Source organism: Acanthochromis polyacanthus, chromosome 12 (genome assembly GCF_021347895.1).
Source record: "Acanthochromis polyacanthus isolate Apoly-LR-REF ecotype Palm Island chromosome 12, KAUST_Apoly_ChrSc, whole genome shotgun sequence".
Lineage (NCBI taxonomy): Eukaryota > Metazoa > Chordata > Actinopteri > Pomacentridae > Acanthochromis > Acanthochromis polyacanthus.
In genome coordinates this window covers 4,191,917-4,215,104 of record NC_067124.1, presented here as the reverse complement: position 1 = coordinate 4,215,104, position 23,188 = coordinate 4,191,917, and the positions used below count along the sequence as shown (strand labels likewise).

The window sequence follows — 23,188 nt, the reverse complement described above, 5'->3', positions numbered from 1 at the left end:
GAGCTGTCACTCAGTATTTACAAAGCTGTCTCAGAAGGACATATTATGGCAGCTCTTTTCTTTTCTTTTTTTTTTTGCTCAACCTATGATTGCAGCTATTCTGAACAGCTTTAAAGGCATTAGTTTTCAATTGTGGGCAACACATTGTGCAAACTGATTCCAATACCTGTGAGAGATCAGTGAAACAATGCTGCTGCACACAATAAAACAAGACAATAATGAATCTGCAGCTTTGTGGCTACAGTTTGGGGATGATCTGTTATATTTTAGGATGGCATGGGGTCTCATTGCACAATACCAGCTCAAGAACAAAACTGATTAGTTTGTGGTTGAGCTTGACTGAACCGAACCCAGTGATGCTGAATACAGCATCATTCATCAACTTTTGGAAGAAAGTCAACTTTTATCACACAAAGCCACAATTTACAGCCCAGCATCAGTGGTGAAGTGCCGTATTGCTCTTTTGTCTGACTGGATTCAGCGATGGGCAGCACATTGATGCTCATGGTTTAAAAAAGACGATTGATTGATTGATGGATTGAGATATTTATTTCGATGTTTATCTTAGTAGGAAGGTCTGCGTATGGATCTCCAGTACTACGAAGATTTATTTGTAATGGGTTTGTTGAGAGACTTTCAAGGGAATTTTCTAAATTGTGCCGTCAAACTTTAATGATCCCTGAAGTGAAATTTTCAATCGTAGCTAAAATGGAAATGATGAGAGCATGCAGTGTGCGCTGTAATACAAAGATTCAAAGTGGTATTCTGCATGAAGAGAAATGTGAATAATAATCACCAGTGTTAAGTGTCTGGCATCACAGCAATCACAATGCCCAGCTGAATTTTTTTATGTTGTCACTTAATCAATACACTAACACAGGGGCGTCACCAGACCTAATACTGTACTGGGGCACACCTGGGGCACAAAGCATTCATGAGAGTGCGCAAAGTGTGCGAGAAAAAAAAACATATTCAGCACTTATTCACATAAAAAACCTAAATAGTTCTTTAAACCATTCAATAATATCAGACTATGTTGTTGTCTAGATCTTTGATTAACCATCTGAAATGTACTGCGGTAATGCATTTGGCCTACTTGTGCACTTTACTCTCGACTTCTAAACCATTACTGATAAATGCAAATAGGAATGTTTCTGGTGAAAAATACAGAAATTTTACTATTTTTTCTGGCAACAAAACCAGATGCTTTAGCTGAAGCCATTTTTCTGGTGACAAAACAAGATTCTTTTAGTCAAAGACAAACCAATTAACAAGACAAGTCTGTGCTGTTTTTCTGTGAAATAAACTTGAATGGTTTAAACATTTGGCTCATGACTTGATGATAGGGAAAATGTTTTTCTTCCTGAAGATAGACCATTTGAGAACCACTGCACCATCCATAGGCTGTATCTGTCAACTAACACAAGCTTACTCAAAATCATCATTGATGCAGAGGTCCTGAGCAGAACCAGCAGACCATAACCAACATTATGTTTCATGCTGATGAAACTCACTGGAAATTCCCCCGAAGCTTGTACAGCAAATTAATATGACTTGTCCTGATACAAGGATAAGATAAGTAATAAAGAAGAAAAATATGTACACACACACACACACACACACACACACACACACACACACACACACACATATATATATATATATATATATGCTTAGAAGAGTTATGCTTAGAAGAGTAAAGAGGAAAAGAAACCCAAATTAGGGGAAAAGGGGGGCATGCAGAGTTCACACGAATCAACAAAAATCTGAAAATTTCCAGTATTATTTACAGGTGATATATATATAGGAAAAGACCTTGAGCTGCTGCTGTTAAACAGTCTGACAGCAGCAGGTATGAATGACCTGTGGTAGTGCTACCTCCTTGATGGTGAGGGCAGTAGTTAGTTAGTTAGTTAAACCTCGCTAAACCGAAACGCCTGTCTTCACCACCTCACTGTTTAGCTCAGAGATGACTAATATAGTTTTTTTTTTTTAGTCAGTCTGCTACTGAAGGAGCTGCTCAAAGCTCCTTCATTGTGGTGGAGGGGTAGCCTAGCCACGCTATACCCATGTTTCTGACGGCACAAGGGTCTAGGGAAGCTCGACAGGGAGGGAGGCGGGCTAAAAGGTTGTCTATCAAATCCCTCTGCAGCAATTGGGTAGGTATACAACCAATCAGTGCAACGAATAGGCTGACGTCGTTCCGAGAGCACCGGCTGATTGTGACTAAGTCCCATTAGCTTCCCAACCAGCGGAGCCGCGGAGCCAACTGGTATATTAAGGATTTGCCGTATCCCGTCGGCATAAGTCCAAATACGTCTTTCTTCTCAATGAAACACTTCAGTGCCGTCCTTTGTTTATCTTTCAAGTTGAATTTTAGCTTCAAATCTTTAAGGGCTGTGGCCAAAGCCGAGTCCAAAGATAACTGTTTATTGTGTGCCGGTTGTTTCTGTCAGAATCGTCGCGCCTCTGTCGTCACTTCGTTACGCCCGCCTTCTGACTCTACACTTCATGGTGATTGGTCCGGCCAGTTTTAGGAGAATCCAGCCTCGAGCCTTATGGAGGGTAACTAGACCCACCCTGACAGAGAATTAAATTCGTTGCCGTGGGTTGTCTAGCGTGGCTAGGCGAGTGGAGGGGGTGAGAGGCGTTGTGAATAACGTTAGCTAACTTAGAATTAACTTAAGACAGACTTATGTTGCCTAGCTAGCTAGGACTTCACTTACCTCTCTCATTCCTCCCTGCTTTATTCCTGCTGTGGGCGAATAACTTTCTGATATCCATGGAGGAGTTACAGTTCGAGTCAAATCAAAATCAAAAAAATATATTTAACAAGTTGTCAGCTAACGTTACCTACCTCACGCAGTGATTCTCATCGCCTCTCTCTCTCTCTCTCTCTGGACTTCAGTTGATCAGCTGAAGTGGCTACATGTGAATAAATTACCATATTAATTAGCCATGTGCACATTGTTTGAGTGGAGTGAATACAGTAGCAATGAATGACCATTCTAAGTAGTATGTGCGCTGTAGTCTATGCTATGTAGACTTAAAACTCCAAAGCGATTTTTATTTTTTTTATTGGTGAAATTTTTACTGGGGCACTGCAGATCAATACTGGGGCCTGTGCCCCAGTGAAATCTGTCTGGCAACGCAGCTGCACTAACAGTTGCCTGAACACTTCCCCCAAAGGTTTATCTGACCTTTAGTTTAATGACGTCTGTATATTGACCAGGTGCTGCACACAACACACACAGATACGCCTAAATGAAATGATTTTCTAAATCATTTACACCCCTAGTGGAGATAATTTCCTGTCTGTCATTATGTTGTGATGTGTTGTCAATAAATTCCTGTGAATCTCTTCATTACACAGACGACAAAACCAACAATTTCACAGCTTAATCTAGCAGGGCTGCTAACAGGGACTGTTATTTTTCTTGTACAAATCAAAAGCAAAGCATCATGTTGGCTTCTCTCTCATGTATCACATGGCATTTTAAGCTGGAAAAATGACAGCAAAGCCACAGCTACCTGAAACAAATGCAAAACCAAGCTGTTTACACAGCAGGGAAAGCCACATTAGCACTTTGTAAAGAGGACTCTCGCTGCTTTCATGTTAGTAATCTCCTTAGAAATATGTTTCTGAAAGCTTGTTCTTGTCCAGATACCGTTCTCTTTGAAAAACCCAGGATGCACAAAAGTGCAAGCCATCGTTTCATTTAGATTTCCAGTTATTTTTACCTGTGGTTTGGTTTATAAAAGTATTTTCTAGCTTTCATCTGAAAAACACTTTCACATGTGTCCTTTGGAAGATGATATGTTCTGTTCATGGTGATGCTGTTGCTGAAGTACTTCTTGAAAGTTTGCTTTGGATATGTTTGACATGTAGTTTCCAACTAATTTGCTCGTCTATTATCACCTCAAGGAATTTATTTTCATGAACCCTTTCAATTTGCACCTCATCTATCTGTATTTGTACTTGTTCAATAACTCTGCAATTTCCAAATAACAATATTTTTGTTTTAGTTAAGTTTAATGATTTTTTTTGTCAAACCATATTTTCAATAAAATAATTATTTTAGTGACTTTCTTCAGTGTTTCTTTTAAATTCTCCCCTAATCAGAAAATGTTTGTGTCATCAGCAAACAATACGATTATCAAACTAATAATAATAATAATAATAATAATAATAATAATAATAATGTTATTCCCTGTTGCTTGGCTTTGGCATTTCTTTCATTAGGACAACCAAAAGCATTTTTTCTATAGTTTTAACTTGTCATTGAACAAACCAGTAAGCAGTATTTATGTGTTCACAGTACATGTATGGATGGAAAACATTTCCTGCTTAACATATTAGCATTGCATCTGTGCTTCAATACTTACAACAATACTACATGTTGTAGAGTTTAAAGTGTAATTCATTTGTACATTCTGTGTGTGAACTGCCAGCATTTTGGTTTCTATTGGTGACCGTATCCTTTTTACTAACAAAGAAGTGCTTCAGTGCTTAGGTTTTTGCTTCTTGTCACCTTCAAAAAGGAGACTACATTTGACTAAATATTCAAGACTTGTAAAATATAATTGGGGGACTGACAGAGTTGGAAGATGAGTGACAGCTCTAGACTCAGCTGTGTTTACTGACTAAAATGTGTTGGTGTTTGTTTTATTAGGGTGAGCATTGGTAAAATGGGACACACTGTAAACTGGGACAGTTAAGCATTGCAATGAATCTTTTTTCAAGAAACACATAAAATAACCTGAAACCAAACTTTAAGCATTGCTAAAAATAAATTTGATGAAATAAAAAATGTTTACATGGGTATGATGACACAAAAGTCTCACACAGAGAATCACAGCAGTAACTGAAATGACACAGTGTTGATAATGACATAAAAAATGTTAAATTATAAAATGAAAAATGAAACATAAATATAGTTTTGTCTTTGTCCCATTTTTATAGTTTCTTCTTGTTAAAATGGAACACAGATACAGTCATTTTGTCGATCACCAAGTCCATGCTGTTTAAGCATTTCTAAATTGGATTATCTTCTTAATATACTGTCATTAGGGGGTGAAAGTTCACAGAATTGTGACATGTTGAGAGCTGAGGCATTCCAGAATACAAATACAGGAGTGTCCCATTGTACCATGATTCACTATGTGTGGGCGCAATCATTTGTTTGCACTTGTTAATGGAGTAATACTTCAGTCGAAACATTTAATGCACTATTACAAAGAAGGTTTTACCTTTGCAAAGCAGTTTCAAAGAAGTTTCTTTAATTGGATTTAATGCAGCACTTTTGCGAGCTCTGAGGCTGATGTGGGACTGGAATGGCAAAGAGGGATGTGAAGGTTCTAGATAAAAGTGTACTATAATTATTATAATCATCTTCAGTCTCCATCCTGTCAGGAATTCTGACTCACAGTCCTGATCACAGAGCACTGATCACAAAAATGGGACTAACACATTCAGGTTGAAGCGGAGAATACTCAGGTGAGCTAATAGACTTTGAATAAAAGGTCACACTCCACAGGAAAGAGAAAATCCAGGTGGAATGGAAAGCTCTGCATGCTATATGAGTCCTTCTAGATGTGAAATAATAGATACAGAATTTATTAATTTATTAACCCTCATGTTGTCCTGCAGGTCATAATTGACCCACTTTAAAGTTTGAAAATGTGGGAAAAAATATATTTTCACAGTGAAACTTCTGATGTCCACATTTTCAACATTTTGGGAAATCTTTGAACATTTTTGGTGGAATAAAAGAAAAGTTAAAAATGTTTCTTAAGAACACTCACAAAAAAATCAACCAAAATCCAGCGAAATCCGCTGGATTTTGGTTGATTTTTTTTTTTGAATTTTTGTTTTTATTTCCTTCCAAAGCATAACAATAACCATACAAATATTACAATGATCCATGTAATACACATTTTTTCATTATGAAGATTTTTTTTTTTTTTTTTTTTTTTTGAACTCCTACCCCCCTCCCCGGCCAGTCCCCAAATTCTGTCCAAACAATAGCATAGAAAACAGTAATGTGTGCGCTTGTTTACTGTTCTGTTATGTAGGCATTACATTTGTGAAAGGAAAGGCTCCCATATTTCCTCATATGTGTCCATTTGTCCGTTTATTTTGTAGATCAGTCTTTCGTACGTAGCGGTTTCTGACAATGCAATAAACCATTCTGAGAAAGTAGGGTCCTTTTGGTCCTTCCAGTGTCTTAGTATAATTCTTTTGGCCGTGGTTAAGGCAATCTGCAGCCAACCGGAGCATTTCCCCTTCACAGCACCTTTTGGGTCCAAAACGTTTAACAAACATAATTGTGGAGTAAGAACCACTTGACTCTTCAGGATAGAACATAATTTTGCCATGACACCTCTCCAAAACACAGCTATATTAGGACAGGTTAAAAACATGTGAACCAAGTCTCCAGGGGCCAAATGGCATCTCCAGCATGTATTAGTTTGTGTGATTTTTGCTCTGTAAAGTCTTAGAGGTGTCCAATACAGTCGATTTAAAATTTTGAACTGAATAAGCTTGGAGCGTGCATCCCTCAATGGGTTTAACATGGTTTTAATCAATGCGTCCCATTCATCTATTGTAAATTCGATACCTATGTCTTTTTCCCATGTGGTTTTCAGACTTTTGTTGGTTTTATTTTCTTCCTCAGCTAAGAATTTATATATATTGCTTACTAATCGCGGGAGTTTGCTGAGTTTCTCCATTATTGCTTGCACCTGTGGTTTTGTAGATATAACTGGATGTTTCCGTTTTAATTCTAATAAACAGTTTCTCAGTTGTAGATAATGCCAGTGTTCCTTTTCAGGTAGGCCAAATGTTATTTTTGGATTTTGGTTGATTTTTATGTGAATGTTCTTAAGAGAATATTAGAAGTTTTACTGATATAAATGTGATCCCTTCAGATATTTTTTGATTATTTTTGGAAGATTATTTTTCAATTTTGAAAATCTTTACATGATTTTTTTTTTCTGCCAAATTGAGGGATTTTTTTAAAAATAAAATTTTTAAGGGAAACTTTTAAGGAATTCTATAATTTTCTTCCTGACGGTTTTGCAGATTTTCAGAAATTTGGGGATTTTTTTGCTGAATTTTTTGGATTTTTTCAGACAAGAAAACTATATTTTTTTGGTGCCCGTAAATGAGGACAACAGGAGGGTTAACAATGTCTACACTGGATTTATCATTCATTTAATGTTATCTTCATTGAAAAAAAATGCTTTTCTTTCAAAAATACTGCCATGGCCATAAGTTTGGACACAGCATGACTTACTATGTCTGTTTTGATGTCTATTACAGAACATAACTAATATTTTTTGACAGCACCAGTTTAATTGGTCAACAAATCAACAAGGGATATAATATTATCAATAAATTCCAACAATTGGAACAACTTTGTTCCCAAAACATAATATTAGAAGAAAATAACAAAAAAATGCAGTACTTTCACAACCGAATTTGGTAAGAATAACAAAATAACACCAAACTCTTTTGATGTTTTTTTAAATATGAAACTTAATATAGTTCTCAGGAGTTGTGTACTGTATTGTAAGTGACAATTTTGTGGTATTTTCTAAGATTCACAAGCGTCATGGTACTTGTGTCCAAACTTATGGCCATGGCTGTAAGGACATTTACAAGGGACCCCAAACTTTTGAGCGGTAGAGTATGTAACACCAATTACAGGTCAAATTGTCTCAAGATGTTTTCCAGAACCCATATTCCTGAATTCCCATAGTAAGCCTTTAGGTAACAGTGGCAAGAAAAAACTCTGTTTTAACAGGAAGAAACCTTGAGCAGAACATGGCTGTTATGGGTGGACCCATCTGCCACTGGTCAAAATCTATTTGAAGTAATACTTTTATTCTTTATTGCTTTCTGATTGTCGTTCTACAGGTGAAGCATCAAACAAACATTCCCACAAAGCTCAAAAAGAAAGAAGACAGAACTGGATAGACACAGCTCAAAAGACCAGCAATCTCATCTTAGCCACTTTAACGGACCGTCCGTGACTCCTTCAGCAAACACTCACAGAAAATTATTGATTCCGATGCCTCGTGTGTAAACAACAGAGATGCAGATTGCAGGCAATTCCTGTGTGTTTCCATAAGCATGACTTTTGCTCAACTGATTACCACAGCAATTAGTCACACTTTATCAGCTGAGAAAACCCAACTGCCTCCATATTAAAGCAGACTCAACTGCCTTATCACTGTGAGCCCTGTTAACTATGGCACCTCAGATTAGCTTTATGTGTTAGACTTTTATGAAACATATTTGTCAGCTTTAGTCCAGTTTCAATTTTAGTTTGATTTAATCAACAAAAACAAACAATAGTTTTTCATTGCTTTTGCCTGTAAATCAGTTTTGCGTTTGTGGGACATTTTTGTCTGTCTCACATTTTACAGCAAAAGAAATCCCAAATAATCCTTTTTAAACTCTGGCTGTCAGAAAGTGGAAACGTTTTCATATAGATGGTTGATGATCAGCATTAATCCTGAAACTTTATGTTACTCAATACTTTTAACAGCAGCACAAAACATCTGAGCGTAACATTAATGTTCCTTCCACATCCCAGCACTTAGCTGCTATGTTTCCACTTCTTTAATTTTTAGTTGCAGATGAATTTAGTTTAAAAATGTTTTCATTCTGAGAAGCAACAAACAGTGATAAAAAATTGTGCTACATGTCATTATAGTTCTTCTTTTCATTGCTTCAGAAGTCTACGAATGTCCATCTAGTTTTTTAGGTTGTCAACAAATATTATTAATCATAGTTTTACAAAATTATCACTTACTAGAAGTATGAGAATTTAGATTTGATATATTCAGCAACATAACGAAGACTGAATCTCAGGCAGTCTGAAGTTTAAGCTCAGTTTGCCATAAAGTCTGAGACTATTTTGAGAATGTATTCAGCGATAAAAATTGTTCAAAAATATTTTTCATCATAGTCTTTAACATCATTAACAGACTTGAAGATTCAAGGCAATTTTTCCATTCATATTATATTGATATTCAAACTGCACAGCTAAGGTCAAAGCTCAACACAACCTTTAAACTGAAGTGTTTGAGTTTGGTTTAACAGATAAGGCACTGATGTCCAGGTAGCCGTAGTTTCCATGTTATTTAGCATTTGATCAAAGTAGAAAGCCATCCTTACCATGAATGCTACCTCAAAGAACCAGTCAGACTGCCCTGAGGTGCACGTCCCCATCCCTGTCTTCCTTACCATTGGAGTAGTGAGCCTGATTGAGAACCTGCTGGTTGTGGTGGCCATCATACGGAATAGGAACCTCCACTCCCCCATGTACTGCTTCATCTGCAGCCTGGCGGCCTTCAACACCATCGCCAGCCTCACCAAAACCTGGGAGACACTGATGATCACCTTTGCTAATGTGGGACAGCTGGAGAAGACAGAGTTTTCTGAGAGCAACCTGAATGATGTGATTGACTCCCTGCTGTGCATGTCGTTTGTGGGCTCTTTTTTCAGTTTCCTGGCCATCGCTGTAGACCGGTATGTACACAGATTTTGGATTGCAAGAATGTGTTTTTATATGTATATAGGAATATATTTTAAACTGTTTAGCTGTGAAGGATGGATTGGCATCTATCATAGTGTGAATATACTTCACCCAGGCCTACTAATCCACACCCCAAACCATTTTTCGAAGTCACCATGATGCTTCAAGCAATTTTTTTCATCTTATATGGATGGAAAAAAATGGCTTTTTTTTTTTAACAGCACAGGGAAGCCAGAACCATAGTGGGCATATTCCAGGTTGTAGGATTCAAGTGATTTATGATTTGCTGCTGAGCTGGCTGTTTTAAACAGTTTCTTTTTTGGATTTGGGCCCCGTTAATGAATTGCCCTCAACTGCTATTTTAATTTGATGCATCTGGTCTTATTAACTAGAGCCCACTGAAAAAAATGAATAACTTGTCACTGGACTCCAACTCATAGATGCAGTGCTGAAGGCCCACTGCAGTGGTTTCTGCATATTTACCCATAAATCAAGTATATTTTACGCAACCACCAAGATACTGCTCTACCAGTTTTGATCTCCTTCCACAAAGCCACACACATTCCGTCACTACGATATGAAAACATGTGGGAACTGAAAACACAGCTGTAATTCACACAGTGGAGGTTTGACTGTTTTACCTTTGGAAAAGCTACAACATTTAAGATCTTTGAGTGGGAAGCTAGAAACCACTGTATTCACCAACAAATTGGTAAATCAAACTTCAAACTTCACACAAATTTTATTAAACAGAAAGCGGATATTTAGGAGTTCCTCAGATGAATACTTTGTTGAGTTTATTACATTTTCAGTCTTCACTTAAATTGAAACTGCTCTGTAACTTGAAACTTGTGGGGGGTTTCAAAAAAAGTCAAACATGATGTAGATGCATTATATTCCTTTCATACCTTTTCTCAAGATTACTCTGCAAGCTCTTCACTTTAAAGCTACATAAAAGGAGTTTTTGTTGGAGACAGCAGAATGAGCAGAATTGAAAACCTTTGTACATAGTTACCTGATGAATAACTGTAAGGGTAATATTTGCTCTTCTTTTAGCTCTGTTTTGTTCTCTGTCAAGAACATCTCGCTTTATCAGCTACACCACTGTTAAAGGGTTTGGGATCACCCAGGCAATTCCATGTTTTCAATGAAAACTCACACTTTTATCCATGTGCTAACATAACTGCACAAGGGTTTTCTAAACATCAATGAGCCTTTCAGCACCATTAGCTAACACAATGTAGCATTAGAACACAGGAGTGATGGTTGATGGAAATGTTCCTCTGTACCCCTATGAAGATATTCCATTAAAAATCAGCTGTTTCCATTTAGAATAGTCATTTACCACATTAACCCTCATGCTTTCCTGCAGGTCATAATTGACCCATTTTAAAGTTTGAAAATGTGGGGAAAAATATATATTTTCATAGTGAAACTTCTGATGACATTTACCACATTAATAATGTCTAGACTGGATTTCTGATTCATTTTATGTTATCTTCATTGAGAAAAAAAAACAGTTTTTCTTTCAAAAATAAGAACATTTCTAAGTGACCCCAAACTTTTGAACAGTAGTGTTTGTAACAGCAATTATAGGTGAAATTGTCTCAAGATGCTTTACAGAACCCATATGCCTGAATCCCCAGAGCAAGCCCTAAGGCAACAGTGGTAAAAAAAAAAAACAAAAAATAAAAACAGCCTTTTAACAGGAAGAATCCTGAGCAGAACACAGGGGACTCATCTGCTTTTTTTTTATGTTATCTACATTGAAAAAAAAAAAGCTTTTCTTTCAGAAATAAGGATATTTCTAAGTGACCCCAAACTTTTGAACGGTATGATCCAAACTCCTGTTGCTGAGGCCACGGGTTAGTGCTGGGCAGGTAGTATAGAGTGGATTCTTTATAGAGCTTTGCATCATTATGCATAAAGTCAGCTACTAGTCTAAATTTGGCAAGGCCTACCAAGTGCTGCCCCACAGTTGGCTCAGCTGGGAGGGGGCAAAGAATCAGTTCATTCTCTGGAGTTTGTCATGCTACCCTTAGTCACTGAATCCTTTGCTAATACTAAAAAAAGAATTTAAAAAAAGAATAAAAACAAGCCATGTGATGTTAAAATGATAAAATGATGTGGTTTGTTTTCCAGTTACATCACCATATTTTATGCACTCCGATATCACAACATCATGACCATGAGGCGCACTGGGGTCATCCTGGGGCTGATCTGGATAACATGCGGGGTGCTGGCTGTGCTGTTTGTGAAGTTCTTCTACCTCAAGGTCACCATGATCTGCTTCGTTGTCTTCTTCATCATCTCCTTGGCAATTCTTTGTTTCCTCTACACCTACATGTTCATGTTGGCCCTCATCCACGCCAGGAAGATCGCATCGCTCACTGCCAGTGAGGGGGGCAAGTGTCGGCATCATTGGAGGTGGGGCAGCAACATGAGAGGAGCCCTGACTCTCACCATCCTGTCAGGAACGTTCACGGTGTGTTGGGCGCCGTTTTTCCTCCACCTCGTCATCATGACGGTGTGCCCCATGAACCCGTACTGCGAGTGTTACCGCTCGCTGTTCGAGGTGCATGTGGTGCTGATGATGAGCCACGCCCTCATCGACCCCGCCATCTACGCCTTCCGCAATGCTGAGCTCAGACACACTTTCAAGAAGATGCTGTTTTGGTAAGACTGGAAGCTGTGTTCATAAAGAAAATCCATCTACACCTTTAATTAGATGACTCAGAGTAATGCGGATCAAGACTCCTTTACAATCACTAATTTAAATTCATGGTTTTACACATGACACCACCTGGTGTCTGAAGTTGGCTACATCAAGGCTACTGCCAGCAGTTCACTGATCGTCTTTTGTGTTTGAATGAGCAGATGTGACTCTGTAAGTTAAAGTTATTTTTCATTAGATAACTACCATCTGTTTGTTTATCTTCCTTGCTGACTATTTAACCACCCATCTCACTTCTATCCTCTTTTTTATGGGACTTGGATGCTGTCAATAACTTCAAACCAATTTAAAGTTACCTATCCCAACCACATTCCCATAGCAAATATATTTTCTAAAACACACACGTTTCCCTCATTATTTCATAATTTCACAATCATTGTCAATTACTTCGATCATAATCATTATTTTGTCTTCAAAATGGGTGACGTGACTTCCACTATTACCATGGTGTTACAAAAATGGACAATATCAGAAAAACAAATCTCTGTTTCATCATTTGCTTTTATTCAGACACTTTTAAATAAAATAATACACCTTAAGCCACGTAGCCAACACAAACATCTGTCATTTCAAGTGGAGCGCACATTTAAATTCCTTCATACCACCAACTGATTAGCTGAAACGTGTCCCCACAGCTTGTAATATCCTCTCACTGCACGTACGCAAATTACTTAGCATGCAATCAGCAGCCATGATGGGGACTTAATCTCTGTCCAGTGTAACATCACATGCAGTGTTTAGTGCTGCTGTTTCTGTGGGAACAAGAACTGAGTACTGTACAGTCAGTAACAATGAATCATTTTGCATAATTGCACAGATATGCTGTGTTGGCGGTGAATGCACAGTGAACAAATGTGACGTCTTCTCTTCATTTAATAAAGAAAAACAAATATATTCAATGTATATCAATCAGTTTGAACAAAAGTACTTTTCCTTGTTTTGTACATTTGTGAGCATATTCATATGCTCTTCTTTTGATCTCACTTATTCAAAGACTTCACAATAAACTTTAAAGGAAGCCACAATAAGGCAATTACACCACAGAACAGAGAGTAGCTTCCTTTGAACACAGTTTTCTTTATGTTTGCTGTACAGACATTTTTATGTGCAAAAAGCCTGAGAACACCAACAATACAAATGGTTTGCTCTTGCTTTTGCAATAAATATGAACTTGTTTTTTTTGTAACCATCCACCATGCAGCAGTGATGTGTCACATGTTGCATTAAAAATCTGTCAAACATCTCAGTTGGGAGGAAGGCACCACCAACACACACCTACAGAGAGCACTATAAAGCAATTTGTACATTCATTTATACATTTTATATGTGACCTCATGGCATCTTTACATAATTTAACACAGTTTAGGCAGAGAGGCAATATGACGAGAGCACATGGACAGAACAGAGAGAGCGTGACTTCACATTCAAATCATAGCAGGATCTGCTGTGCTACTGAACACCGGCAGATTTGAGGATGCTTGTTTACTGTGGCAATAATGCAGCAGCAGGGCACACAGAAAATTGGCAGAGGATGCCATCAGAAAGTTCAGCAAGCAGACAACTTTTCCCTGCTGACGATAACAAACAAGATAATGTACAGCATGTCTGAGGCCATAGACAAATGATGGTTTCTCAGGTTGTTTGAGTTATAAACACATGATCCACTGCTTCAGTCAGACAATTACATAAATCAGTTGAAAGATAACCAGCTTGGATTAGATAAAACTTGGATCACATACTATGAGGAAAAGACCTTGGAGATGCGGAGGCTGGTGTTCTTTTCTGTCTTCTTTTATTCTACACAGAATTGTATTTTTGTGCTTGTCTGTCTGTGCTCATTTACTTGCTTTTTAACAGTGGCTGTAATGTGAGAGGCAGTCCCAGGCAGTTTGTCATTTTGCCTGCTGAAAGAAAACAAACCTGAAGTTGGGCAGAAATGTTCAAAGAATTGTGTATTGGCTGCACAGATTTTTAAGTCTCTGACAGTCAGAAAGGGGCATAAACAACAATAACAACACAAATACAATATCGTGGAGGGAGGTGACCTCACATTTCCAGAAGCATTTGCAGTGTGTTCTTGTACTAAAACACCCATGAATGACTCTCACAGTCCTGTTTTGGGCAGCTGTGGAGTATTGGGGGCCAACATATTAGTGTTGTGATCATTCTTTCAGCTGCTGAAAGTGTTTGTTTATTCACAGATAGAGCCAGCTGCTTTTCAGGTGCGCTACTTTACATTCAAGGACTATATTCAGCTGGAGTAAAGCAAATGAGCTATAGTACCACCCACCATCCCTCTCTGTCATCCTGCTGTAATTCTTTAGAACAAATAGTTAACTTTCCTTCCTTTATTTTTCCAGCTTGGGGTGACACTCTCTGCATCCCATCTCCATTATCTTTTTCTCTCAAGGCTTCAATGTGATCTTGTTTCATCCCAGTTGACAATCCCCTCAAACATCTGGTCAACACCCAAATCATATTTATAACCATTTAAGAATTCACATTGTGTCTTTTCCTTCAGCGCAATTTTCTTATTCACAGAACAACATAATTTGTGTGTGTGACTCCCTAAACAACGGACAGTGTTTGACCTGCCACTGTGATGGCTGAGGTTTGTTTAGGTTTAGGCACAAAAACTCAAACAGTAGCCAAAGATCATGGCAATAGTTATGAGGAAAACAACACTGGAAAATACAGCTACAGACAAACAGCAATGTTCCATGCTAAAGGTGCATGTTATAGTCTTTTTTTAATCCACATGACGTCTTTGATGGTTGCCAGGCGTAACCTAACCATGACGTCACCTGTTGGTTTCAACGCCGAGAAAATGAAGCCCGGATTTTGCTACTTCCTGGTCGCCGTTTTGGATTTTTTTGGAGTCAGTGACATAAAAAGCGTCATCAAACAGACTGGACCGGAGAGCAACTGGGGGCAGGATTGGCTGAGGACTCTCTTATCCCGCCCACATTTTACCGCAGAGGCTTCTGTTGCTGTCTATCAAGTATAGCCACGCCCCCTGGCTCCGCCAACTTTAACGATTTATTTAAAATTCAGTATTGATTTATTTTAAGATCGGCCACCTGATCTCTCATTTTGACCATGAAAACTAACGGGAAAAAAATCCTGAGCCGTAGAAAATCAGTCTATCAAATTTTATTTTTTCCAAAAATGAATTGGGGTCTATGGAGAAAAAGCTTTTTGGAGCCAACCCTAGCGGACGGCGTGATATTGCAAGTTTTTGACACTTCCGGGTTGGCTTCAGTTTTGGAGCCAGATGCTACGTCCACTATATATACAGTCTATGATGGTTGCATGTTCCTTCACGGCTCAGTAAGCCTTTACACTACAAAGTAATCTCTGTGACCAAGCACATATTTGATTGACTTTGCTGTTTTATTTCACAGAGTGTATGCACTCTTTTTTCCCATATTGGTTTGTTTCCAGTGTTTATGTACCTGTCTGAGTTCTTTGTGTGCACTTAATTTTTTTAAAAAGTGCTTCGCTAATGTGGAGATTAGAAGTCTTTGTTTTTCTACCTCAGAAATGCTACCAAACTCTGTCCCACCCTTTCTGATAAAGAGAAACTCGTCCACGCCTTTGTTTCCTCCAGGCTGGACTGCTGCCACCCACTGCTCATCGGGATCTCTAGCAAGAGGCTGCAAAAACTCCAATACATTCAAAAACAGTGCGGCTAGGATCCTGGACCATGGGAGACCGAGCCTTCCATTCAGCCGCCCCTCACATGTGGAACTCCCCCCCTGATCACCTGAGAGCTCCACAGATAGTGGATGTTTTTAAAAAAAAAAAAAAAAGGCTAAAGACGTTTCTCTTAAACAATGCTTTTAATTAAACATGTCCCTGGAATTTTTATTTCTTGTTTTTCTTTTACCTGTTTGTTTTGGTTTTAGCCTTTTTTATCTTTAATGTACCACTTTGAGATTTTTCTGAAATGAAAGGTGTATTACAAATAAAATGTATTATTATTATTCTAAAAAGTACTTTCTATTCATTGAGATGTAGATCTGTTTTTTTTTATATTTCACATTCCTTTTCTGTGTCAAATATTAAAAACATTTCCCTCTTGCAACATGACTGGAGTTCAGGCCAGAGACTATACGGTAGAGAATCACCACTTAAAGAATCATGAATAGAAATCAATGAAAGAATGACGGTTGTTGTTTGACACACGTCCCACCCCTCGCTGCAAAAAGTTGACCTTGTCACAGTCGAACCGGTGAACATCCAGCCAATCATTTTGTTGCACAGATGCAAACACAGTGTCTTGAGACACTATATATATATATATATATATATATATATATATATATATAGACACTATCTACGTAGAAGTTTAACCTGCAGGAAAAAGTGCTTTATAAACCAGATTTTGGAGCACAAAATAACTGCCAGGATTTGTTACCAAGATGGTTGCCTGGTGATCACACTTTAATCTAAGGATGTCGGTTCAGACTGAGGTTTTTCATGCAAGAAGCAGCTAATGTAGCCGTCAGTTTCTAGCCTTGAGCAAAGATGAAGATTTGGCTACAGAAGTTGTTCGTTTTTGCCCTTGACTCAAGTGGCATCACTTGAGGAAGTTTGTCCATTGTGTTGAAGGATCCTTTAAACGTCCACCTAAATTGTCTCTCTGACTCCTGACTATGAAAGATCTTACATACTGAGATGATAATGAGTCTCAGGCAAAATCATGTGTTGAAATGAAAAAATAAGTTGGCTGTTTTTGTCCTCATTTCATGTAAGTTTTTCTACACTGTACTGGAATAATATGAATGATGCAAAGTGGAATACAGATACAGGATTCTTGATAAAAGAACCACAGTCCCATTATATAAATTATAGTCCCTCAAGGTAAGATGATTCAGGAAATAAAGAAATAATACAGATGATTTTAAACTAAGGACATATACAGGATGCTTGATATTTTAAACTATAGTTCTCTCTTAATAATTACTGTGTTTTGTGAGTTTTATGTGTCATTTTGCATCCAGTATTATAAAAGCCTCATTATTATTGTGACTCATTTTAAATATATCACCTAGCTCAAACACACATTTCTTTCTACTAGAAATGGTAATACATTTTCTCAGTTGAAGTGTTAAAAGAGTCTTTAAAAGCATTGAATTTGATATTAAAGAGTTTGCAGATACTCTGACGCTCTGCAGATACAAAAAGCTTAATAAAACCTTCTTCACATATGCAGTAGTTCTCGCCAGCATCTGAAAACAGACTTTGATGTGTAAAATCATGGAAGTCCTTATTTAAAGTTGCAATGATCAGGGGAAAAAAGCAGGAACAGCAAAATACATCATTTAAACGTTGGTAATTACAGACAAGATCTGACTTCATTTCAAAACCTTCCTTATCTCTTACTAACTTCTCTTTTTCAACGATTCATTTATGCGTTCTGTTAATTTCAAAGAATCTGCACCAGCTGTAAGGCAACACTGCGTATGTGGAGTAGCCATCATGTGTAATTAAAAGCAAGTATGTAAGCACTTTCACAAATGAAGATAGTGAAAAAAAGGTGTCCTGTTATTGATTTGGCTACCATGATATTCTGGTTGCCAATAATAATAATGTCACTGATTTAAAAGAACGCTAAAGAAAAAGGGATAAAAGAAATGTCGGTGGAAATGAAAAGCAGGCCCCAAACAGGCCTCTGTGACGTACTTTCAGATGAATCACGACTTCAGATGGTGCTGGCAAGGTGCTCAAATGCACCTAATAAAGGAGTCTCTTTGTGTATGGGGTGGATGCATTAGCAGAAAGTTTATTGTTCCAGTCCAATTTTTTTTCCAGCTCTTATTTTTCAATAGCTACTGGACAGAACACAAAAATGTGACTGCACACTTTATTGACTGAAAACTGCAGTCCTTGGGTAGTGTATCTTCAATCTCCCATATTTATGCTCCAGTGTCAGATTCACTCACTTCATGCTGCGCTGTCATCGGTCTTCTCGGTGTGTATTTCTCAGTACTTACCGGTCAGAGCACAGATGTTGGTGCAGGCGTTCCTCAAACTGTAACAACAGATGATCTCCTTAAAAGTCTTCCTCATCTCCTGACTCCTGAAGGCGTAGATGAGCGGGTCGATCACTGAGTTGCACATGATGAGGATGAGGTACATGTTGAAGTGGGACATAAAGCAAACACAGTAGAGGTTTCGAGGGCAGGAGATCATCAGGATCAGGTGGAGGAAAAAGGGAGCCCAGCAGACGATGAAGATTCCCAGGAGGATGGTGAGCGTGATGGCCCCCTTCATGCTGGTCCGCTGGTGGATGGAGTTGTAGCCGGGCAGGGCAGCGATGCGCTTGACGTGTGAGCGGGCTAGCATGAACATGTGGCTGTAGAGGGAGGCCATGATGAGTAGCATGGCGAAGAACATCGAAACCAGGCAGATAATGACAGGAGTGGTGTCTGAGTAGATGATGAAGACGATCCCACAACCGGTGCAGAAGGTCCAAATGCCTCCGATGATGCAGCCGGCTCTCCTCACTGTCATGATGTTGTGGTACCTTAGTGCGTAGAAGATGGTGACATACCTGGAATAATAACATACAATGGTTTTTTAACTCACCTTGCCTCATTAACCCCCAATTCCCTATCAGCCTTCAATACCGGCTGACAAATTACAGAAATTGCTCAAGGAATTAGTGCAGGGGAAATATATGCCTGTGAATAAAAACACTATTTTGTCATTGAGGGGAAATGTGGCTGCAGATAGGATGATGGATCTTAACAAGCTTATGTGTTACAGTTCTTTTCCTTGGTTTTATTGACACTTTACAGATTTAAGGTTTGGTGCAGCTCATCACTGGAAGAAAAGTGGGCTCATGTGATCATCCACACATCACTTGAATACACATGAAATGTACACCAAATACAGCTGACACGGTTTGCATCTTGTGCATTCGTACCTCAATGGCTCTGTGGTAATCTCCTGTAAGGAGGTGCACACAAATCTTTTTACGGCGTCTGTCCAACTGATTTTGGATTATTTGACTGAACAAAATTTTAAGCAATCATTCTAAGATCAGATTGACCATGTTTGAAACAACGACAGAATGTGGAGCTTGTTTGATGTGGACCTAAGTGACATGTACAGGACCTGGGGCTCTCTACTTCAGTGGAGTATGGAGCAGTGGCGGCTGGTGAATTTTTCTCTTGGGGGGGCGCACTTAATTTACCAAACCAAATAGCAGAGTCGGCAACACCGGAATACAAGAATTGATGTAAATTATGTTCACAGCCATTTGATGTGCTATTACTATGCGCCACTAGGAGGGTACACCTAAGCACTACTGCTCAGTCAAATAGACAATTAAATGCACGTAAATGTTACCAGCTAGTGAATCTGAATTTATCTCCCCAGTGTTTGATATGATTTGCTCCAGATAAGGTGTAATTGCTACACACAAACCCTTAAAATCTCCTTTTCTATAATTAAACAAATTAAGAATGTATAAATATGAAAATCTATTTTTTACTTCAAAAGGAAAAATAGAAACAATTCATTTTTCCAGCTTCAAAGAGTGCCAAGTGCTTCTTCTGTCAACAACATATTTATATTTACATACTCAAATAAACAAAAACAAATCCATACCTGTGAAACCAACAAACATTGGACATTTTGTTAAAAAAACTAACTGTATGGCATAAAGCAGACAGTGCTTCTGTGAGCTAACTTTTACATTAACAACCTTACATGACAATGAGAAAACAGCAAATCTGCATGTTTAAGATCAAAGCAATAAAAATCTGTCACTTTGCCTGAAAAAAAAATACTGAAACCATTAGGCATTATACTATGTATAACTGTGCATGTGACAAATAAAACCTATCTTATCTTATCTTAGGCTTTGAGCCCAAAGTGCCTCTGTCAACTAACATTAAATATTTACAATGAAAATAAAGAAAAATAGTAATTCCTCAGATTTCAGAACATATGAAAATCAACAGGCTTTCAGTCTAAAGTGCCACTTGTGTCAACTAACATTTCTATTTACATTATTAAAAAAGTAAATCCTCACATTTTAGAGATTAAAGCCAGCACCTCTACATCTGTTATTTTTTGTATGCAAGTTTTGCTCTTCTGTTAGCCTAGCCACGCTACACCCACGTTTCTGACGGCACAAGGGTCTAGGGAAGCTCGACAGGGAGGGAGGCGGGCTAAAAGGTTGTCTATCAAATCCCTCTGCAGCAATTGGGTAGGTATACAACCAATCAACGCAACGAATAGGATGACGTCGTTCCGAGAGCACCAGCGGATTGTGGCTAAGTCCCATTAGCTTCCCAACCAGCGGAGCCGCGGAGCCAACTGGTATATTAAGGATTTGCCATATCCCGTCGGCATAAGTCCAAATACGTCTTTCTTCTCAATGAAACACTTCAGTGCCGTCCTTTGTTTATCTCTCAAGTTGAATTTTAGCTTCAAATCTTTAAGGGCTGTGGCCAAAGCCGAGTCGAAAGATAACTGTTTATTGTGCGCTGGTTGTTTCTGTCAGAATCGTCGCGCCTCTGTCGTCACTTAGTTACGCCCGCCTTCTGACGCTACACTTCATGGTGATTGGTCCGGCCAGTTTTAGGAGAATCCAGCCTCGAGCCTTATGGAGGGTAACTAGACCCTCCCTGGCAGAGAATTAAATTCATTGCCGTGGGTTGTCTAGCGCGGCTAGGCTACTCTTCTGTCTTTGAGACATGCAAATTTCTCAATGACTCTATGGTTAAAATCTGGGGTCTCCATGACAAGTTTCTTTTCCATAGAGAGCATGGCCAGTGCATTGAGACGATCCTGCAACATCGTGTTCCTGAGGAAGGTCTTGATTCTTTTTAGTGTTGAGAAGCACCTCCAGGGCCCGTGCGGGGCTGAGCGTTTTATTAAAGGAAGGGCTGTGACTCCATAGATATACATAGAAAGGCTAGATGGCTGATGGGACTTTCGCCGGCGTCGTCACCGGTCGGCCATCTTACCTAGGGGGACTGTTCCGGAGCGCTCTATAGTAGTGGATGGAAGGTGAGCGACCTACACAAACAAAAATACAAGTAACTTGCTGAATTCTTGATGGATTTACAAACGGTTTGGTTTATTAAAAACCTTAATAACGTGGCTATGATTCAGGCCGCGCAGACCTGTTGAAATTGCAGTTTTTCTTTTTGAAAATCGCTGCATATTTGTGTGTTTGTTCCAGCCATTTGCAAGGCTGCAATCTGGGAGTTTCAATTATTATATAGGTTTCCGTGAGACCAACAATAATTTTGTGACAACAACATATTTTGTCTAAATGACAATTTGTGTGGATGCAGTTGGGCATTAGCTAGCAAAGAAACAAGAGGTTGTGAATGAGACAAGTGAGCCACTTGGACTATTACAAAGTAACCTGAACTTAATTCTATACAGGTGGGAAAGACATAATTACTCCTTCATTTTAACATGATTCCCAAGCTGTTTCATTAGTGAAATATATCCTAGATTTAGATTCATTGTGATACAGTAACTGGCTGGCTTTGTGTTTGCAAAAATACCCCCCTACATTGCAAGATGCCACACTTTTGTGCAGCATATGGATGCTCAAATGAACGTTCCTTCTAAACAAGAGCCCATGGAATCACCTTTCACTTGTAGAGAAATGACTTGAGGGACATATTTAGGATAATTGTTACTGACTTAGTGGATTTGTACTTGTATAATACAAGTTATTTTGACCCTGACGTTTTAGAAATGTTTCTACCATTTGTTTACATAATAATCATTGAATATTTCTTTTTCACATTTCTTTTAACATATTACTGTTATTTAGGTTTTCATAATGGCATTCAAGCATAGGCTACATGAATTACCCCAACAATATCATCATTTAGCTCAGTATTTTTGTCCTTACCATTAATGTTAAAGGTAAGATATGTGTGTTATGTGTGTTAAGGTATGTGTGTTAACTCACACATAAAGCAAGTCTGTAGGACTTCCTTTTTTCACCTGCGTAATATTGTAAAAATCAGGAACATTCTGTCTCAGAGTGATGCAGAAAAATTAGTTCATGCTTTTGTTACTTCCAGGCTTGACTATTGCAATTCCTTATTATCGGGTTGTCCAAATAGTTCTCTCAAACATCTACAGTTGATCCAAAACGCTGCTGCGAGAGTACTGACAGGAGTTAGCAAAAGAGATCATATTTCCCCTATACTTGCTTCTCTTCACTGGCTTCCTGTTAAATCCAGAATAGAATTTAAAATCCTTCTTCTGACATATAAAGCTCTTAATAACCAATCTCCATCATATCTTAAAGATCTGATAGTACCATATTATCCTAGCAGAACTCTTCGCTCTCAAGCTGCAGGCTTACTTGTTGTTCCTAGAATTTCTAAAAGTAGAATGGGAGGCAGAGCCTTCAGTTATCAGGCGCCTCTCCTGTGGAACCTGCTCCCAGTTTGGGTTCGGGAGGCAGACACCCTCTCTATTTTTAAGACCAGGCTTAAAACGTTCCTTTTTGACAAATCTTATAGTTGGGGCTGACTGGGTGACCCACAGGGGTTCGGCTTGTGTCTTCATTTGCACAGCTGACTCCTTCTTGGACGTCCCTTCGTTCTGCCTCTAGTCATGCTGCTATAGGCCTAGGCTGCTGGGGGACTTTTCTTGACGCACTGAGCCCTTCTCTATCTACCTTTACATTTAATATGTATACCGTTATTGCAGTACATTCACTCTGTTTCCCCCTGTGCTATTTCTCCGAGTGTCCCTGGTCCCAGAGCTGGATGCTTCAGATCTGCGGTTGATGTTCCACCAGCTGGTCCAGTCTCCACCATGTCCACTGTGGGATGCTGCTACTGACCTTCCTCCAGCCCTCTGCTTCCAACTCCCTTTTTCCACCAGTCAACTCTGCATTGCCTTCACT

General features: G+C 38.7%; 2 protein-coding genes across 2 annotated transcripts in view; one reads left to right on the top strand and one right to left on the bottom strand.

Moving 5' to 3' along the window:
- The first annotated feature begins 9,188 nt into the window (after positions 1–9,188).
- Positions 9,189–12,675, top strand: mc2r (melanocortin 2 receptor). The gene is made up of 2 exons (XM_022199450.2): positions 9,189–9,541; positions 11,691–12,675. Exons 1-2 carry the CDS (start codon positions 9,189–9,191, stop codon positions 12,226–12,228), a joined length of 891 nt encoding a protein of 296 aa, XP_022055142.1. The 3' UTR covers positions 12,229–12,675.
- A 90-nt stretch (positions 12,676–12,765) lies between these two features.
- Positions 12,766–23,188, bottom strand: part of mc5ra (melanocortin 5a receptor) — a 33,608-nt gene continuing 23,185 nt past the window's right edge. The window contains exon 5 of the mRNA XM_022199464.2: positions 12,766–18,841. Coding sequence (XP_022055156.1) covers positions 18,271–18,841 — 571 coding nt within the window. The 3' untranslated portion in view covers positions 12,766–18,270. The remainder of the gene's footprint in view (positions 18,842–23,188) is intronic.

What these genes read in the sequence shown, in the direction of transcription:
- mc2r (XM_022199450.2), top strand. Translation starts at nt 9,189, where the DNA reads ATGAATGCTACCTCAAAGAACCAGTCAGACTGCCCTGAGGTGCACGTC. An exon ending in CTGGCCATCGCTGTAGACCG is followed by an intron (nt 9,542 to 11,690) that starts GTATGTACACAG and finishes TTTGTTTTCCAG; the next exon opens with TTACATCACCATATTTTATG.